General features: G+C 33.7%; 3 protein-coding genes and 1 long non-coding RNA gene across 6 annotated transcripts; 3 read left to right on the top strand and 1 right to left on the bottom strand.

Moving 5' to 3' along the window:
• Nucleotides 1-338: 338 nt before the first annotated feature.
• LOC147395052 (early nodulin-like protein 21) lies at nt 339-1,244 on the bottom strand. Its single transcript, XM_086454547.1, has 2 exons — nt 986-1,244; nt 339-773 (listed from the first exon to the last, which is right to left on the bottom strand). The coding sequence occupies exons 1-2, from the start codon at nt 1,188-1,190 to the stop codon at nt 460-462; spliced, it is 519 nt and encodes a 172-aa protein (XP_086310673.1). The 5' UTR covers nt 1,191-1,244; the 3' UTR covers nt 339-459.
• Nucleotides 1,245-7,432: 6,188 nt separating this feature from the next.
• LOC147395051 (Haloacid dehalogenase-like hydrolase (HAD) superfamily protein) lies at nt 7,433-11,242 on the top strand. Its single transcript, XM_086454257.1, has 8 exons — nt 7,433-7,828; nt 8,225-8,295; nt 9,040-9,198; nt 9,378-9,444; nt 9,770-9,865; nt 10,013-10,059; nt 10,759-10,839; nt 10,980-11,242. Exons 1-8 carry the CDS (start codon nt 7,493-7,495, stop codon nt 11,101-11,103), a joined length of 981 nt encoding a protein of 326 aa, XP_086310383.1. The 5' UTR covers nt 7,433-7,492; the 3' UTR covers nt 11,104-11,242.
• Nucleotides 11,243-11,397: 155 nt separating this feature from the next.
• LOC147395050 (very-long-chain 3-oxoacyl-CoA reductase 1-like) lies at nt 11,398-14,590 on the top strand. 3 transcript variants are annotated; one of them, XM_086454259.1, is made up of 4 exons: nt 11,398-11,632; nt 11,786-12,080; nt 12,692-12,761; nt 14,220-14,590. In XM_086454259.1, exons 1-4 carry the CDS (start codon nt 11,461-11,463, stop codon nt 14,484-14,486), a joined length of 804 nt encoding a protein of 267 aa, XP_086310385.1. In that variant the 5' UTR covers nt 11,398-11,460; the 3' UTR covers nt 14,487-14,590. The 3 variants fall into 3 exon arrangements, with proteins under 3 accessions (XP_086310385.1, XP_086310386.1, XP_086310384.1); XM_086454260.1 differs by having other exon boundaries at nt 14,213-14,397; XM_086454258.1 differs by having other exon boundaries at nt 11,398-12,080.
• Nucleotides 14,591-17,952: 3,362 nt separating this feature from the next.
• On the top strand, nt 17,953-19,188 carry LOC147395049 (uncharacterized). Its single transcript, XR_015181547.1, has 2 exons — nt 17,953-18,766; nt 18,882-19,188. It is a non-coding gene; the product is annotated as an uncharacterized LOC147395049 (long non-coding RNA).
• Nucleotides 19,189-20,943: the final 1,755 nt, after the last annotated feature.

Below are 20,943 nucleotides of genomic sequence, written 5' to 3'. Positions count from 1 at the left end.
CAAACATATATGCCTCAATGGGTAGGTGAATGGTGCATTGGTGATTGATTTATATCACATTACATTCATCAATGTTTATGCGGTCCAATTAAATATAAATCATGAGAAAATTTTAATTTGTGGAACAATTCTTGGATGAACAACTTAAAGTGGTTTTCTTCCTAACCAAGATTCAATGTTGCTTGAGAGAGAGAGAGATCATGCAAGTTGCCTTGGCCATGCTTGATGTGGCTCATCAAAATGGGTGTCCATTTTCATTCATGAGTCATGACCACCAATTATAAAAATTTAAAAATCCAAATATTTTACCCATTTAATACCTTCATAAATTTCCCATATTTAAACATTTAAAATCACCCTAATATTTTCTAGAGAGAACAAGTAGAAGACTAACAAGACAGATATCTAGACCTAAACTTACAAAGACTTAAAAACATGTTCAATAATTCTAAATACAAACTAAAGAAGAAGTGATCCAAGAAATGATAAAGCAAACTGAAGAATGACCATTGAAGTAGAAACTACACCACTAGAACTAGAGGAATCGTCATCACCACTTGATGGAGTGTCCTCAGGTGCCATCACCTTGATGATCATCTTCTGTCCTCGTTCGCAATGTCCCGACACTCCGCTAATGAAGTAAAACAACCCCGAACGGTCAAACTTGAAAACCGTATCGCCATTGTTGGAGAAGAAGAAGGGGTGTGTGGAATTGCATTCCTTGTAGTCCAATTCGGTCACCAACATAACTGAATCTTTCCCATACTTGAAATCTGAACCAATAAATAAACATCTTCAACTTTAAAAAAAAAAAGGGTAAAATGACAATTTTATAAATGTTTTTTGTATGGATAAAAATGATTTAAGGGCAAAATTAGTAAAGAAAGACATACATTGTAAAGAGAATAAATTAATGGACTAATTATATATCAAGCTATGCCTAGATACCATATTCATCAAATAATCTATATAGCTAACTACTTACGAATGGAGTCACCGATCTGGAACCTGTTCTTCGAAGCCCAGTTGTTGTAGATTTTAGTGTCGTTGGCCGGGGGAACAGTCCAACCGTCGGTGGCACCAACGTCGAACTGAAGAGAAGAAACATAGAAGAAATGAAGAGAAGAGAAGGTGATGAAGAGGAGGAGAATTGGTTTAGAGCAACTCATGATGAAGAGAGAAGAAGCCATTCTCAGCTTTGACTCTGAGGAAGCTCTAAGTTCTTAGAGAAGAGTGAGTAAGAGATTGTGTGTGTGTGCGTTTGAGTGATTTGTGGGCTTTTTAAAGATTGGGTTTAATAGGAAAGATTGTGAGGTGAAGTGGGAAGTTAAGAGTTAGTTACTATGTGAGAGAGAAAGAGAGAGAGATGTGGAGATAGTGGGGGTGTGAGTGTGAGTGTGAGTGTGAGAGAGAGAGGTAACGGTTTGATGCTGTGCTGATAGCTGACCTTTGACTTGGTCCACCAGATATTGAAAGAAAGAAGACTTTGCTAAGTTTCATCCCACGATCCGTGCTCCAGATTAAACCGACGGATAAGATAAGAAGTTCAAAGAAATTTTTTCTAGAGATTAGTTTCCAACCGTCAAACGTGGGTTGAGGCAATGTTTGGATCCAATAAAAAGAAAAAAAAAAAAAAAAAAAAAGAGGAAAGAGAGATAATAAGTACGTTGGAACCAATCATGGATGATGGGTTGCTAAACTCTCAACCCACGAACTAATAATGGTGGGTCCCTTTGGAAACATTGATGAAATATCTGAAATCGAACGGTTAGGCTCAACGGGTCAGGTCTGATTACATAAACAAAATAAAAAAAACTCCAAACCAAGATGGGTTTATCTTGTATTTGAGCATTGGTTGACATTAGTGGTGTTGGGTACCCATTTAACCGAAATCGTACGAAACCAGAATTGGATCCAAAATTGAAAACCTGGTTCCGATTCCCTTTTTATTGGAATTGATTAGTGTCGGGTTTAAAATAGAACAGAATTGATAAAAACTGAAATCGATTTGTTGTCATTTTTTTTTTCATACTATAAATGATTTAAGGAATTCTCGTATATCAAATTAATGCATGTTATGTAAAATTATTCAATTTTTTATATAAATTATCAATTGAAACTTAAAATGAGCTTTATCTTCTAAAAATTTATTGCTTTTAACTAAGCTAAATTTTTATCTTTGAAAAAAATTATTAATTTGTATGTTTAATTTAAACAATCATAACTAAGTTAATATTTTGTATATAATATGCTAATTTTCTGAAAAGAATTTTTTATTATTATAATGATTTGTAATATTATTTTTTTCTCCTTTGATTCTTGAGAATCGGACTCGATGGATTTCGATTATATTTATTTTAAAACCAGACCCGGACTTGGATCCAAAACTGACAAGAACCGAAATCGAAATAAATATAGTGATTATGATTCTACATACCTTAGGAACTGAATTAGAACCAATCCATTGACACCTAGTCAACATGTGTTACTTCACATCTTGAAGTTCAAATTTTTATTTTGTGTCAAAGAATAATTAGTCCATCCCAAGCATGGTTTCAAAACTTGGTTTGACATCTTGTTTCATCTATGGACGAGACCAAGTTGTCTGAAACGAATCAACTCGTTTCGGTGAGACAATCCATTAAACTTGATTTATATTGATTGGTTTACACATATTTAAATTAAATTTTTTTATATAATAATATTTAAAATCTAAAAAATTAATTATTTTAATTAAAATCTACAAATCCCGATTGACTCTACCGAGTTTTACTGAATCGATCAAGATTTTCAAAATATCGTCTAAGACATCTCATTTATCTCGTGAGATGATGTGAATATTGAGACACAATGTATATCTGTATCGTTGTTGAATGAGACCGAGATGACTCGCAAAATTCTGTGAGGAAAAAATCTCTCATTGTGGTTGTAGTGGTGGTGACTCAAAATTAAGCACAACAAAAGTTAGAGTTGGTGTGGCAATTTTTCTAAAAAATTTAAAATATAATATATGGTTTTCTTCATTTCTTGGCTCTTCGCTAATCACCATATGATTTCTCAGTGGATTTAATATTTTTTCATGAGGCAAATACATGAATTCTTGTAACAAAGAAACACCTTGCAAAGTTAATTTGTTGATATTACAAAAGAATCATGATAATCTGACTACCTCACGTGACAACCTCAATTGACTCTCCTGATGTGACAAGGTCGGGAATCGTAATTTTGTATGACTTGGGATACAAAATTGCACTTCCCCATAAAATTGTGTATCCCAAGGCATAAAAATCTATGGTTCCAAACTTGTTATGTTAGGAGAGTCATTTGAGTGTGCCACATGAGGTAGTCAGATTATCACGACTCATTGCAAAAATACCTTTTTATTCTTTAATATTATAATTTGATTTTTAAAATTAATCTTGTAATATATTAAATTATAAAAAATGATATAATAATAAATTATCTATTTAAAATTTCTAAACTAATTTTGACACTATTTAAATTTTAATTTTTGTAATACATGTACATTTGCATGTGCACATGCTATCCACTAGTTAAATATAACAAACCGAATAACAATCTATACAAATATAATGAGAGAAAGTGGAGCAGAAGTGGTTGGACATCAAAATTTGGATTTCAGAAATATCCTTAATTTAACATTTAAATTTAATATAATTTAGGTCACTTTGTTAAAAAAAATCAAGAAAATTGCATTCCCACATCCCTAATATTAAGTTGGTTAATTTTAAAATTATAGAAATATCTTTTTTCCTATGTAATTTTTAAAATCACATTTTAATTATTATTTTAAATTACAAATAAACCTTTTAGATACATGTGCATTTGAACATACCACTTTCTAGTAAACAACTTTTCCTTATAACACCCAAATTACATAATTACATAAAGAGTCGTGATAAACTCAATCGACTATCTAACGGGACAAGTTTGGGAGCCGTAGATTTGCACTCCTTAGATTATACAGTTCCCTTGAGATACACTTTTTATGGGGAAGTGTAGCCATGTATCCCAAGGAGCACAGATCTACGGTTCCCAAACCTATCACATTAGAGTAGTTGATTGTTTCTTTTATTCACGGTCCTTGCATGACTTATTCAAATCCAAAGTCAGAGAGAGAAGTGATTTTGAAAAAAGAAAAATCATTTAGATTTCGAACTCTCCTTCGAAGGAAAGGGAACTAATTCTTGTAGGATTTCTTTCTAAAGGAAAACTCGGATAGAAAAGGCTAAGGAGTTAGAGATATTTAGTCATCATTTATTGTTATTTGATGTCTTATATCTAAATTCATTTTGTTTGTGTGGTACAAGAAAAAGTTAGTGTTATTAAATGAATATTTGATCTCTCTCTCTCTCTCTTAATCTTTATTTAATAGGATTTAATTAAGAGTCTATGATTTTTTGATGCTACCTCTGACATACTCTCCCTGACGTGGCATAGGTTAGAACTATAGTTTTTTCTCCCGAGATATACAACTATACATCTCCATAAATATGTGCCTTTGTATATTCCAAGGAAAAATCTATGATTTTTGCACATGCCACGTAGGGCTGGTAATGACCTGAAATATACCCGATGTCCAAACCAGTCCAATCCGATCCGAAAAATATGAAAAATTGGATTTTTAGATCAGATTTGGATTGAAATCTTTGATCCGAAATAATTTTAGATTGGATTCGGATCTACTCCAATCCAATCCGAACATATTCCAATTATTTTTTTATTCTTAATTTCATAGAAATATATATAGATAAAACGTTTTAGTCTTTTTGAATTTTAAAATTTTAAAATTTTTGAACATTGACAATTTGAAAATAAGGCATGTGTTTGGATTGGACCGGATCAGTTTCAAATTAAGGATGAAATGAAACGGATTGGATTCGGTTCACATATTCATTAATCTGTTCGGATCGAATCAAAGTGGCACTGACGGTAGTAAACTGATCTGTTGCCAATCCTAATGCCACGTATGGGAGTGTATGTTAGAGGGGGATGTTACAAAATTGTTCTTCTTTACTTAAACAATAAACCTTAGAAGAAGAAAAAAAAAAAAAAAAAACCCACATTCAACCCTAGTTTTGAGGTTTAAAGATATGTGTGGATAGTGAAAAAATATGTATAGTGATTATCGTCCGTCCTTTATGAAAAGTTGTTTAATTGCTAAAATTTATTGTAAAATCATTGAAAGGCTATTATTATTGGAAGCGGATTCTTTATAGCACACATTCCTGAAGCAACCCTGTAGCACACTTTCAAAGGATAAGAGAGAGGTATTTAAAAAAAAAAAAAATGTTTTAACATCTCAACCTCTTGTGATCATGACTTAGATCTGATTAAAAATAAAAATCAAAAAATTAAAAAAAAACAAGTTTTTTATGCAAATCATTGTCTTTAAAAATGAAAAGCTAATGAAATCCCCAAATTTTAAGTGTAAGATCTAATTTTATCACTGATGTGGCGCTCATCCAACCATTTAAAGTGAGCTACAGAAGCAGATAGAAGATCTGCTTATTTGCTTCCGTTTTTATTCTAAAGAGGCTTTTTATTGTCACGTCACATTTCTCATAACACACCATACATATAAGTGATTACATATTTAAAGGATGGGGATAACTATTTTTTTTTCACCACCCACCTATTTCAAACTCATAATTGGTTGTGAGGGAAGAGAAGAGAGGGGATAGAGATAGAGATAGAGATAAACACATTTGTAGAGTTAAAAATCTGGAAAAAGAATGAGAGTTTAAGAGAAGAATGAAAGCATGAAGAAAGGATTTTATTTTAGATAAGAATTGTTTTTAGAAAAATTTGCAATTAAATTGTAAGAATTTAAGAGAGAGAGATGCTTTTTTGAAGGAAAAAAAAAGATCTTCAAAGAAGAAGAAAGTTCTAAGGTTCTCAAAAAAGAAGAATAGAGATCAAATAAATGGAGTAAGTAGTGAATACAATATTTAACTAGTGTTTGTCGATCAGATTGAGATAAATTTATTTTGGATGATCAATCAGGAAGAGATGAAGTGATTTTATTTTCACTTACGATTTTCAACTTTTTATTTATTTATGATTTTTGAAGAAGAAAAATAGATAGAGATCTTCTTTTTCTAGGATTTCTTCTTCAAAGAAAATTCTAGTAGATGAAGATTATCATCTAGATATATTTGATTCAATTATTATCATTTAAAGGTTAGACTTCATGCACCTACGTATTCTTTGTACCTCCCTAAAATCCCTCTAGTCTGAACACACCCATGAGCTTGATCGAACTTTTTTGTGTATTCTTTGCACCTACCATCTCTGTTTAACTTCATTCATTGTCTCTCTCTCTCTCTCTCTACATCTTCTGCTATATCCTCGACCTTACTCCTCTCTTTACATCTCTTTCTCTATCATATACCTTACTCTCTAATCTTCTTCTTTATTTTTTTTTCGATTGACAAACTTGTTTTTGATGAGTTCAGTAACTTGATGCTAGTGGGAATTGAATCCAAATCTTTTGTAACATCACCCAAAGACTTTACCAATTAAGTTAGCTGACAATTTGATATATGCTCTTTTTCTTCTTATTATTTGCATAAGATTTGAACATGAATTTTGTAATGTAAGAACTAATATCCTTAAATCTTATAAAGTAAGGTATAAATGATAATTAGAAAATGTAAAAAAAAAAAGATCAAAGAAAACTTCATTCGATGGCAAGGTAGAGCCAGGATTTTGCCCATGTGGGGGGCAATCCAAGAGTAGAAATTTTTTTCTGAGAACAACTAAGAGTGAAAAAAATAGTTGTGAGGGCAATTAAGAGTGGATTTTTTTTTGTGTGGGGACAATAGTGACCGATTTTTTTATTTACAATTAAAATCTTTCGCTATAACTTACTAATCCATAGACTTTAAAAATACTTGTGGGATCAAGTGCCTCCACTGTAAACCTGCTCTGTTCGATAGGTCGATACCAAATTTTGTAACAAAAATTCAATAGGTTTCTATTGTATCAATTAAAAAATATTCAATATCCTACCTATCGTATTAGATTTGGCAGGATGCTATCGAATCATAATGAAAATTTTCAATAGCTTACTATTAAACAAAAAGTTTAAGCTTTTTTAATTTTTAATTTTTTTTTATTTTTAAAGTGAGTTGGGGGAGATTTAAAAAAAAAAAATACAATTTGGTGATTTCGCCATTTTCAATTGTCTCTTTTACCTAGAATATGCATACAGCTTATTTTTAAAAGGGGCTTATAATAAAGGTAAAAGTAAAAATGGGTAAAAGGGATGTATAACGGATGGAGCATTAATTATGTAGAAGATAACGGAATTGTATAACAGTTACAAGGGTGCGCAATGCGCATCGATAGCATTTGTGGCGGGTTGAAGGATAAGTTAGTTTGGGATAGAAAGCCGTTACAATTACGAGAGAGAGAGAGAGAGAGAGAGAGAGAGAGAGAGAGTTTTGGTTTCTCAGTTGGGTTTCTAATGGCGACTACAACTTCAACAATAGTCTCTCCTTCTTCCAGAACTCTTATTCCAACAAGAAGCTCTGCATCTTCTTCAACAACTCTTCTACCCTTTTCAAAGATCTCCATTTCTAACTTTCCTCACATTGAAAGGAGCTTTTCTTCTTCTAATTCTTTGAGAGGGAGAAGTATAATTAAATACACAAGTACAACTACACCTCTGAGTTCACGTAAGAGTGTGATCTGTTCTGCTTCTTCTACTCTTCCATCGGCTTTACTATTCGATTGTGACGGTGTGCTCGTCGACACGGAGAAGGATGGTCATCGCGTTTCGTTCAACGATACTTTCGCAGAAGTAAGATCTCTTGGTCTACAAGTTCATGTTTTTTTTTAAATCAATTTTAATAATAAAAAAGCTGTTCCTTTTTTCAAAATTTCAGGATTGGGTGTTGGTTTTGCTTGTAGAATTGGGTAACAAATGTTGGATTTTGCTCTATCTGTTAGTCTCAGAGTGAAAATTGTACATTAATTGAGAGTATTTCTTGCAAATTTTGTTTCTCAATTTTCATGTTTTTCGAGTTGGGAATAGTTTAAATTTGCAATTTTGCTCCATTTGTTCTGTTTTTGTTGTTCAGGTTCGAGATATTTATCTCGATTGATTGACCCGTAAAGGGATTTTTTGGATTGGTATTTTGTGTTAAATTTGTGAATTAAATTATGTCTTTTAACTTTTTGTCGAATGGTCTCACAGAGGGAATTGGGTGTTACATGGGATGTGGATTTGTATGGAGAGTTGCTCAAAATTGGGGGTGGAAAAGAGAGGTAAACTCCCCCTAATGAAGTTAGGACTTCTTTTTTAATTATTTGGAATTTTTTAAGCTAATGGAGATTGGCATTTTCTTATTTTAGTGGTTCATGTATGATGTTATACAACTTTAATGAACAATTTGAAGCACAAAACAATCCGTGAATTAGAATGAAGCTAGCATGATTAACATATCGAATACACTTTAATTGTGTACCTTGAGATATCTTGTAGTAATCTAATCTTGTCTTTTCACATGTGATGCAAATCCAACTTGGAAACCAACGGTCACCCCGCTAGCTATTAGAGATAAAGAAAAAAAAAAACTAAACAAGAGGAAGTAATGGGAGGGGCCCTTATTATTTCAACAATTAATTTTATGATCTCACATCATCATATTAGGATAGTTTACTTCATCCTCATCTCTTCATACCCCACAATATGATGAGATTTTCATACACGGGTAAAAATGTGGGACGTCTCCCACTTTATGTATATGATATTTCTCAGCTCCCCCCCACCCTACCCCACCAACACCCACCACTCGCATAGGAGTGGGAGACCAATTGGGGATACACCAAACTTGAACGTTAAGTTTCACACAATTTAGGACTATTACTAAACCTGATCTCGGAAACCCATATTTATGAAAGGACCATATGATTTCACATTTCATACAAAAAATCTTGAATTTTTATTTTTGAAATGTGAGCTAACTTTATGGGATGATTTGGTTGTTGATTCCATCATGGTATTTTTAGGATGACAGCTTACTTTAACAAGACAGGTTGGCCTGAAAAAGCTCCAAAAAGTGAAGAAGAAAGAAAGGAATTCATAGCTTCACTTCACAAGCAGAAGACAAAACTGTTCATGGCCCTTATTGAGAAGAAGTTGCTTCCTCTCCGTCCTGGTGTTGCAAAGTGAGTTACTGATTGAGTTATAACTTCTCTATGTTTCAATTAAAAAACACTTGTATCGGAAACTGAACACATTTCTTGATCATTACTTCTCTATGTTTCGGAAGTTTCCTATTTTATCCGAGACTAATTCCCCAAGTTCATATCTGATCTGATGAGTTTCTATCGTTGAATTGAATCAGGTTGATTGATCAAGCTTTGTCAAAAGGAGTCAAAGTTGCCGTATGTAGTACTTCAAATGAGAAGGCGGTATGCACAATCAGGTCCTACTATTTTAATTGAGCATAGGGTAGTTTGTCTAGGAGGGTCTGTGTCATTGCTTCTGAATCCTCCTTTATATGTTTAAAAACCAAACTAAAAGAATAAAGCCTGGAAGAAAAAAATGAACCTCACAAGATGCCACTTTGAACAACATAGTATCAAGTCTTTGAATGTCATGAAGGCAAAATTTTTATTTGGAATAATGTTAAAATTTGATTATTCTTAATGAATGAGTTCATTGAAGAGTTACACGAAACTTATTTCTTAGTATACTTCTCATTTTAACAACTCCAACATACTTGCGAAAATACAGGTCTCTGCCATAGTTTCTTGCTTGTTGGGTCCCGAGAGAGCGGAGAAGATTGATATATTTGCAGGAGATGTGGTTCCTCGTAAAAAGCCTGATCCAGTAAAATTTTCGTTGCATTTTGGTTATTGACATATTGATATGGTTCAGTTTTCTAATGATTGAAATTTATGTACAAAAGTTTCTTCCGTAAATTTTGTGTTTAATTATTTGAAAGCTTGAAACTGATTCCCAGTTTTTTTTTGGCAGGCTATCTACCTATTAGCAGCCAGCACGCTTGGCGTTGAGCCATCAAGGTATCACTTGATGGCCTATACAAAATTTTATTTTTTGTTGCTTATGACATATGTGCCTATGTGCACAAGTAGAAGTTGCCAAGGTGGAGATTATTGTGTATGAGATGTCTTGTATTCTGTTGCACTACGTAGAGTTGCGAGGGTGCAGCACCCCTGCTGGGGGTCCCACTGGCTTAAATTTTTTAGTGTTATGAAGAGGGAAATTGTGTAATAAATTCTTAAGGGTTTTCTTTTTCTTTTTCTTTTTTTGGAGGGGGGGGGGGGGGGGGGGGGGGGTTGTTTGTTTTGAGGAGATAAACACGTTTTAGTAACTCCCAGCTTTATAAAGAGATCTTTAGGGCTGTGAAACTTGAGAGAAAATAGTGATTGTTCTGATCCGTGGACGTAGTCACACTGCCAAACCACGAAAATCCTTATGTTTGTGTTTTTTTGTTGTCTTTGCTATTTAGTTTTTTTTTTTTTTCACAATAGTTATATAAGTAGGATTGCAATTCTGTGACAGCATGCCTCGAAAGTGTGAGACCATGAGGCAGACATGTAATTTTCTTTAGGTTGAATAGATAATATAAAATTTGATGTTATTTCTGTGCCATTTTATACATTTAAATCCTTAAATGGAGTTTATGGAGGGTCTTATATTTGGTGTTCCATTTCCCATAATGAATTAGATATTTAATTAATTCTTCATTTTTTACTCAGTTGTGTGGTGGTAGAGGACAGTGCCATAGGTCTTGCAGCTGCCAAAGCTGCTGGAATGAAATGCATCGTAACAAAAAGCGGGTGAGCTCTTTGTCCCTCTTTAAAAAAAAAAAAACTAAGGTTAAATATAAGTAGATCATATGGTACTTCTCTTTGGTCGAAGATCATGTAGTACTTTAGTATAATTTATTTACATTTGGCTTCTTTATTGTTGGTTGCAGTTACACGGCAGATGAGGATTTCTTGAACGCAGATGCCGTCTTTGATTGTATTGGAGATCCACCCGAGGAGCGTTTTGACTTGGCATTCTGTGCAAGCCTTTTGGAGAAGCAGTATGTGAGCTAATCCAATATAATTCTCTGTAATTGTTTCTACAATCAACCTTGGTTAGTTATGATCAAGTTATCGAGATTTCACAGATGTAATTCCCATGCTTTTAAAAAGATTTAAGTTTCTGCCCAAGATGAAAATGGGTCTAATCCAATACCTATAAAATCACCAATCAGGCACACTTTGGGTGTGTGGGACCACATGAGTTGGACCCAGCGCTCCATATTGATTGTTTTGGATTCATTATTGTTTAAAGGCCCTCACCTACTCAATACCCCATCAACTATAAAATCTCCTATTAAATTTTGATTCCACTAGAATACATCATCTCTCACACTTTCACCAAATAACAACAAAACAACCCTCACAAATATGGAATTACAAGCTTTCTTCCTTACTCTAACGACTATGATTGGGTTCATCTCCTTCACCAAGACCCTAGTCACATTTTCAACGTGGGTTTGGGTCACATTCTTCAGGCAACCCAAGAATCTAAAAGACTATGGTTCATGGGCTCTGATCACTGGCTCTACAAATGGAATCGGTAAGGCCCTCGTCTTCGAATTGGCTTCCAAAGGTCTCAATCTAGTTTTAGTCGGCAGAAACCCGTCGAACCTTGAATATATCTCAAACGAAATTTGGAAAAAATATGATAAAAAAATTGAAGTTAAGACCATTGTTATTGATTTCTTGAAAGATACTAGAGATGAGGTGATGAAGAAGGTAGCAGAAAAGATAGAAGGAGTCGACGTCGGGATATTGATTAACAATGCGGGGATGGCGTACCCTTACGCGAGATTCTTTCATGAAGTTGATTTGGAGATGATGAATAGTGTTATAAGGGTGAATGTGGAAGGTGCAACTTGGGTGACTAAAGCTGTGATTCATGGGATGTTGAAGAAGAAGAAGGGTGCCATTATCAATATTGGTTCTGGATCTGCAACTCTCCTTCCTTCTTACCCTCTCCATACTGTCTATGCTACAACGAAAGCGTAAGCTCTCTTTCTTTCTTAAATCAGTGTGAAGGGGTGGTGGTGATTAATGAGTTGGATTGGGTCATGGTGGTGAGTGGCCGAGTTGACATTAGCTGACTCGGTTAGCCTCGCATGCAACTTGTAGATAGGCGTAAAAGCCGTTAGTTTGTTAAGTCATGGTTCTCATGCATGCGAGTCTCAATAGGTTTTCAAACTGACAACATATACCCTTGATCATGGTCTTATAGGAGAGACTAACAAAATGACCACATTAGCCCTTGTTATTTTTATTTTTTTCTCAAAAGCCTTTCATCTTCAGCCTTGAATATTCTTCGAACCAAATAAATCGATGAGAAGAAAACTAGGGAAATTTTTATCCAATACAACTTTGTCAAATAAATAAAGGGTTAGATAAGGTGATGAGGATATTTCTGTCATTTCCTGTTAAGAAGGGTTATGTCATCATCAGTTTGAAAACACGGGGGTATCTCAAATATTCACCATGTCGGAGGGGGTATTTCTGAATTATAACTCTAATATACTAAAGTAAGTAATATCTGGAGTGACACTCCAGAATTAAATTCTGTAAGGTACAGAGTTTGCAAAATATCTTACATGCATGTTTACAGGTACTTGGAAATGTTCTCGAGAAGCATTGCTTTGGAGTATAAGCAACATGGGATTGATGTCCAGTGCCAGGTTTAGTTCTTGTCCTGTGTGTTACATGGATGGAAATATGAGCCATGCATAATTAAAAGGAGCCTATATTGCTCCAACCAACTTGTTCTATAATACAAACAAACATACACAATTTTGTTTGATAGAAATTAATTTAAATTGTTGAAAGTTGATTATTATTTTATATTTAAAGCCATTAAAATGGTCTATTTGGCCTGGTTTTTTCATAATATCGGGCGAATCATCTTGGATTTTATACGACTCAATGTGTTGAGCAAATCACATTTACTCTCTTGCTCAGTTACTTCCGAGCCTAATGCACTTAGAGTGGGGTTTGTGTTGTATGCAACCGGTTTTTTGTTTTGTTTTTGGAGTCGTGATTTTTTGACGCCTCTTGGCGTGGCATGGGTAAGAACCACTGATCTTTTTCATTGGGATACACAACTGTGCATCCCCCTAAATAGGTGCAGTTGTATATCTCGAGAAAAAAAAATCTATGATTTTGGCACATGCCACGTTAGGGAGAGTATGTTAGAGGGGGGTGTAAAAAAATCATTATTCTTATTTTTTAATGGACACACCCTTTTCATTTCTTCATATTTTTCAAAGAAGCTTTTCAATTGGATTTCTACTTGGGTGAGAAGAGCCCTTTGAACTCTTAAGGGGACTGGTTACAACTTACAAGAAAAGAACCGAAGAGTCATAATATTACCACACCATAAAAAAAAAATCATAAAATTAAATAAGTGCCTAAATAAGAGTCATAATATTCCCACACCATAAAAATATGAATAATCCCCATAAGTGATTTTAGTTATAGAATCACACCATAAATGAATGGGATTTTATGACTATATCATCGCCATTCACTCATGATGTGATTTTATAACAAATTCACTTATGGGTTTACTCATAGACTAATGAGAACTTGACTAAAAAAAAGTCACTCGAAACTCACTCGTTGACCTAAATGTGTGTACGGAATCATAGATCTTTTCATTGTGTATCCCTATGGAAAAGATCTATGATTTTGTGCACATGCCATGTCAGCGAGTGAATTTCAAAAGGCTTTTTTTTTGTTAGTTTATCGCTACTCTTACTCATATTTTAATGGTGCGGTGATATCACAGCCCTGAAATAATAGCACTACTATTGGTTGTTATCATACTGGATTTTTTCGGGAAAAAAATGATTAAAATGTTTGAAAATGCAGAGTTACCAATGTTCATTAACAGAATACTTGGCTTTTGACAAATAGAAAGAAGGAATAAAATTAACCATTTTTAACCAACTTGGGTCTTTGGGATGATGTTTGGTTGTTGGTGTTGTATGGTACAACAAATATCACACTTTAATAACTCCTATTTTGCTCTTCATAGCTTGCATGCATATGGATGCTCTCGAAGGTAGAATTCATTGATTTTCATATATTACCCTGGATTTATTAAAGTTCAGTAACATATTCTTATAAGTTTGTAGATACCCATGCTCGTGGCGACGAAGATGACATCGATTAGGAGATCTTCACTCTTTGTACCATCACCTGAGATGTATAGCAAAGCAAGCTTACGTTGGATCGGATACGAGTCCGTGTGTGTGCCATATTGGCCACATTCTATACAAGGGAGCATGATTCGTGCATTGCCTGATACATTGATCAATTGGTGTCTTCTTCACTACTTTCTTGGCATGCGAAAGAGAGGACAACATAAGGACTCTACTAAGTACCAAAAGAAGAATCCATGATTCGAGTTGCGCAGCTCTAGCATCCCCAATATGAATAAATGTAGCACCAATTTGGTCAAAATATATTAATAAATATCTAATAAAAAGAGAATTACTTTGCCGAATTTGGGTATTCTTCCTTAGTTTCATATAAAATGTCGTAAACTTTGAATCAGTGAAACCTACAAATTCGCCTGATTAATGAACACAATACATTTGATATGAGTGTTTTTCTTCAAGAATTCAATATTTTGTAAATGATATTTTAGAAAGTGTAGTCAAACAAGATTTTGAGTTTTAGAAAATTATTTTCTATAGTGACTGACAATTTGTTATTAGAAACTAACAATTTGACCTAAACGCCCTCTATTGGTTCTGGGATACAAATCGAATGAAGAACAGGCCCTCAATTTGAATTATCAATCCTTGATCCGGACCCAAATTATTGGACTAGAATGAGTTGGATTTTGAATCTTATCTATTCCATTGACAACCCTAGTAAAGAAAATTGACAATTTTGACATACCCCAAGTTGGCTTTGCTGAATATTTGAGATACTCATGTCTTCAAATTGATGACGGTAGTAGTTCTGATGAACTAACAAAAGACAACCAAAATCCTTTTATCTTTAATTTCTTGTTAAAATCTTTAATTTTTTTTTTTATTCAGAAATATTTTCATCTTCAACCTTAGGTTTTTGGTGGATGAATTTTTCACTTGTTTTCCCCAAAAATTTAATCAATTATTCAAAAAATTTATAATATTTTGTTTTTTAAAAATAAAAATAAAACAAGTAAAGTTTTCGCCCTAGATGACTTTGCCAAGTAAAGGGGTTGAAGAATATGGACATTTGGGGGAAAAAATTAAAAATAATTAAAGAAAAAATAACAATATTGATTTTCTGACTCTCTTTTGTACGCTCCCTGAACTAGCAGTTACAGAATCATAAATCTTTTTTCTTGAGTATCCCGAAGCAATGGATTCTATGATTCTATGATGGGAGCGTATGAAAAAAGAGAGTTAGAACACTACGACTCAAAAACTAAAGAGTTGGCTAATAAACTAAACATTTTAGCTTAAAGAATGTAAATCATAAACTTTGAAGAGATCAAGATTTTTTGACAAGAGATTGAAGATGATGGTTTTTGATCATTTTTTTATTTGTCTCCTATCGTATCATTAATTTTAAAACACAAGAGGTATCGTAATTATTCAAAAACAAAATCAAATGGGTATATAATTTGTTCTTGAGATAAGTATCAATTGGATATGTATTATCAGGATACATATAAATCCCGATCATTGGATGTCGAACTTTAAATTATCAAATTTGGACTCTCATGTCTAAATGATCCACAAAGAATTTGTTTTTTTCCTTCTTTTTGTGTGGATTGTAGGCTTGTAGCCAATATTATCCTCCAGATTTTGAGGGGATGATTTTTGACCAGAGTGGTCTCCTAGGTGGACCCATAAAATGGTGGATTCTGCTGCAATGGACCACATTTTTTTTTCTTTTTCTTGGTTAGATAACCCAAACTAGACCCCATGTATGTGTATCTTTGACTACAAGCAAGCAAATCAGGTGAACACGTGAAAAGATCAATCTCGTGCCTTGCCTCTGTTCGAGCGTGCTTACACCCATCCGTACATAATCATCTCTTCACATGTAGACTCTTCTTCACTCCTCTTATCTCTTTGATTTACTTACTATATTTTGGATTTACTTCTTTGTTATTTTGCAATATTACCATTTCTATTTACACACCAATTCTTTTGAAGTTAAACAGATGTTTACATATGTGCAAATTACCATTTCATGTACTAAATATGACGAAATTCCAAATCAGATACATAATATACTGTTCATTTTAATTCCTAAAACGTGTTTTTCAATGAATTTATCATTTTTATAATCGATGATCTCGTTGATAAAAACAGCAACGAACTCGCTATCAGAAATATCATGGGTATTTGACTTTAACATTATCTACGATCTCGCTCGTGATTTATTAGCGAACTCATTAATTATAAAAGTCACTTTAAAATTACCCACTATCATCGCTGATTATAAAAGTCACTTTAAAATTGTCCACTTTATAGATCTCATCAACTAGATTTTCTTTTGATAGTAAATCTAACTGTCTAATCAAATTATATTCCTTTTAGATTATGAAAATAATCCAGGATTTTCTTTTGAAGTTTAGCACCTTGTTGAAGGTGTTGAACTTCATATTTATTGTGCTTAACCTTATTCACCATCCTTATCAATGTGGTCCTCTTATCCCAAATATTAGGTGTGACATTATGAAACATATTTCCCCATTAAATCCTGTCTTCTATCAACTTCGGAGGTGGCCAGTCTTATTATTATTATTATTTTTTTATCTACCTTGAATATATCTTATTCTATTTCCAAGAGATATGTACACCTTATGTTCATATGCAACGTTCTTTTAAAGTTTTAAACTCACTATTATACATAAATAACCCCAAGGGGGGTGGTTCAATGACAATTTCAAATCCAATAAGTGGTGAGAGTCCGTAGGTTGTGTGTTCGATATCTAGTATGAACAATATTTTCTCAGGGCTACCTGAGAGGGCGTTTCCTCACTTACGTGGTGCTTGTGATGTGCGGGTGTTGCACGTGCCTGGGAGAGAGTCCCTATGCCTTGGTTCCGGCCTTGGCTCATCCGATTCCCCAAGTCGGACATAAGTTCGGACACCCTTGATAACAAAAAAAGAAAACCTTATGTTCGTATGTCAAATCCTTTCAAAGTTTTAAACTTAGTAGTATACATAAATATGTGTCTCATTCTAAATTATTTAAATACAATGTTTAATCCATAACTTTTATTTATGTAATCCAACACTAGTAAACATGTTGCACTCTTAAATTGATATTGGTAATTACATCCTCTTATTAGGGGTGTTGTTCCTGTACTTAGACCTGATTCCTACTCTATGAGAGTTGATTTCTCCAAAACTTTCTACCAAAATATTGAAATCCTCTACATATATTACATTACCTACTATATCAGTATTTTTAACAGATATGATATTTTATATGCTAAAATCAATGATTGTAACAAAAATTGATGATTATTCTAGTAAGGAAACAATAATAGTGTACAATAGTTAAAGAAAAATCAACTGAAACATTCGAGTACAAGAAAATTTTAACCGTTATATTAAATATTTATTACTACTAAATATCAGTATCAATCAAGACTTATTTGATTGTAAATGATTGGGGTTTGGTGAGATTGATGTGGGTAACGACCGTAGTGATACAAGTCATGCCTACCTGACCCACGAAGGCCATTTAAAGTCTCCCCCGTTTGGGGATGTCAATGCATTGGGTCAAACTCTAAATCCAATCTGATAACTTTGGATCTGGATCAAGGGTTTGGATTTCGAAGGATCAGCTCTGGAACAATCTTATCCCAATATTATAAGTTTGTGATCCAATAAAATATAAGAAACTTATGTAATATATTAAGTTCATTTATACTTTGTACATAGAATTCAATCTTATCCAATTTGGACCTGATCCAATTATTATCGAATTAGATTTGGATCTTATTTTTAAGATTCAATATAAAAACCCGATCGATAAAGGTCCAATAAGATTCTTATCGATGGGTCTAATCCTCACCTTATTGGTTCAAATTGACCCTAATATGAGTTTTACCCGATCCATTGACAGCCCTAACCTTATCAGAGGAATCTAAAATTGAAGTTTCAAACCAAGTGATCAAGACAAATACCTAATCTTCCTCCCTTTTCCAACATTTATATTTCATATATCAAGATTGATGGCCCGCCAATCAAGCAAGCATGTTAGCAGGTATCCATCCCCCATGTGCCTCTACAAACTCCTCCCATATTCTTCCACGTGGCACCATCTTATTCATCAATTATTAACCTAGAATGATTTTTTAATTTCCCTCTTTTTTTGTACTAATGCATGTCAACCTTTTCTATATAATTAGCCCCCTTTCAACAACTTCTCCCTCCCACACCCTCATTAGAATTTTAGAGATAAAGTAAGAAGATAGAGATGATTAAGTTGAGATCAAAGAGATTTTTCAGGAGCAATTCTAAGCTTAGTAGTGGTGGTGATGGAGTCGTTGATAGAGGGTACGGAGGTGGCGGTGAGATCAAATGGGAGCTTCGGCCGGGCGGCATGCTTGTTCAAAAGAGAGAAGATGAAGGAAGTGTGGGAGAAACCATGATCACTGTGAGAATCTCAATGGGTTCACAATGGCATGATATCCCCATTGAATCAACTTCAACTTTTGGTAAAATCTTTCATATTTTTCTCAATGTTTTTACAAATGGGTAAGCTTGGAATCTAACAAATATGAATTATATTTAAATGGGTATTAATCAATTTTTTTTTCCTTTATTTTTCAGGAGAATTGAAATTGATTTTGTCTTTGGTTACTAATTTGGAGCCAAGAGAGCAAAGACTTTTGTTTAGAGGGAAAGAAAGAGAAGATGTTGATTACTTACACATGGTTGGGGTTAAAGACATGGACAAGGTGATATTGTTAGAAGATCCAGCTATTAAAGAGAGGAAATTACATGCCTTGGCAAGAAACCAAGTTATTGGGAAACCATGTCCAACCATTAGTGTTTAAATTTGAATTAAGATTTTGTGTTACGTTTTAGTATTTTACTACTAAGTACTAACCATTAAACAAGGGTTTAATTACGGCTATAGATCTTCTACTTCGTTATAAGGATTTACTATGTTTTTACAAGACTGGTCATTTCTTTATAAGCAGATATATGGAGATACTTTGGCTCAATTTAGAACAATTGCTGGGGGAAAAAAAATCCAAAACAGTAGAATTTTAATTTAATGGAGAAGTCAAATATTGTCAAAGGATACATTTAAGGCCTAGAACAGAAATTTGTATTGATCTCAATAGTTCAAAACAGTGGAATATCTTAAGATCTGTTTGATTTCATGGGAAAATCGGAGGAAAAAAGCGAATTGTAGAAGAAAATTAGTTTCTAAAAAAATGATTTTCTCTAATTGGCAGGAAAATAATCTCACATTCAACATCCTTGGAGAAATGATTGTCAGGAAGGAAAACCCAAATGTTATCCCATGAAGATTACCCCTTACCTCAATAAAAAGTCAACTCTCTTTTTCATATTTTCCTATGTGACCAGCCAATATTTCTTGAGAAAATGTATTTTCTCAAAAAGAAATTGATTTTGATAATAAAATATTTTCTGTAAACATAAATACGCTTAATTAGCTCCTTGAATCTTGGAAGATGACAAAGGGCAGTCCTTTTGGGTCCAGTCCCCATGATTATTTGGCCTACCCTTTTATATGCCTACAAAACAAAAATCAGACTGATCGTTGATTTCCATCCATTCGACATTCGACATGAGGAATTTTCATTGTGGGATTCACACTCACTTACCACTTATAAAGCCCATGATGAAAATTTTCGGAATCCTACAGTAGAAAGCACCAATCCTTCTGATATGTTATTTAGGTCAACCAAGAAGTGAGCCAAGCATTTATCAAAGGTCAAGGTCAAGGTCCACCATTCAATTGGATCCACTTAAATCAATTCAAAGTGAAACAGTTGACCTTGGTTGATGATTATTACCATTGATTTATAGAACAAATGGCAGTGTTAACGAGGGGAGCTTAAGAAATTAAGACATCACAATTGTACACTAATATAAGATTTATACACTAACCTCTATGCCCCCTAAGATGGAATCTAAACTTTTCTATCAATCACCGAAGTCGTTTAATTCATCATTTATAGAAGTTTTGTCAAAAGCAGCATTACAAGTTGTAGGAGAATTTGCTGGCCAAGTCAATATCAAGGGAGTATAGAATCTTATCTATGCAATATGAGAAAGAAATGACAGAAAATAAATACTAGAACTAAGATTGGGCCCATGGTCATTATTTCATTTATATTGGATAGTGGGTCAGACAAATGGAACAACTCCCATAGGTAATAAATTGAAAGAAAGCTTACTCAAATGGTTTTGACTTGTTCAACGATGTCAATTATACAATTCTAATTAGAAGTAATATTAAAATTTAGGATTTTAAAAGAGTGAGAGAAAGACCCGACACATGCATGAATTTACATTTTTATAAAACTCAAAAATCAACTTAGGCTTGATAAAGATATACGACTGGTCTATGGTACAACCCACCTCTTTAGGATTGGGTTAGGAATCAACTAAACTCGGCCCAAACCCACTCGTTGACCGGCTTAGGATGACTCCAGCCACAATTTGCTTGACTTGTCAACATTCGGAATTAATTTAGACCATTGAATCCATTCGAGCTAACACTTGAACGATAGTAGACGTCATATATTTGAATTTTAATGGTGATACTTAATCGGAGACCCTAAGTCAATGGTGTTTGGTAACTCATTTAAGATTCGTCAAAAGGGAGACATGTAATTACGCGTTATCCACATCC

The sequence above is a fragment of the Akebia trifoliata genome, chromosome 9 (genome assembly GCF_017979445.1).
Source record: "Akebia trifoliata isolate Shusen 1 chromosome 9, ASM1797944v1, whole genome shotgun sequence".
In the NCBI taxonomy this organism is placed as follows: domain Eukaryota; kingdom Viridiplantae; phylum Streptophyta; class Magnoliopsida; order Ranunculales; family Lardizabalaceae; genus Akebia; species Akebia trifoliata.
This window is presented reverse-complemented; position numbering and strand designations above follow the sequence as displayed.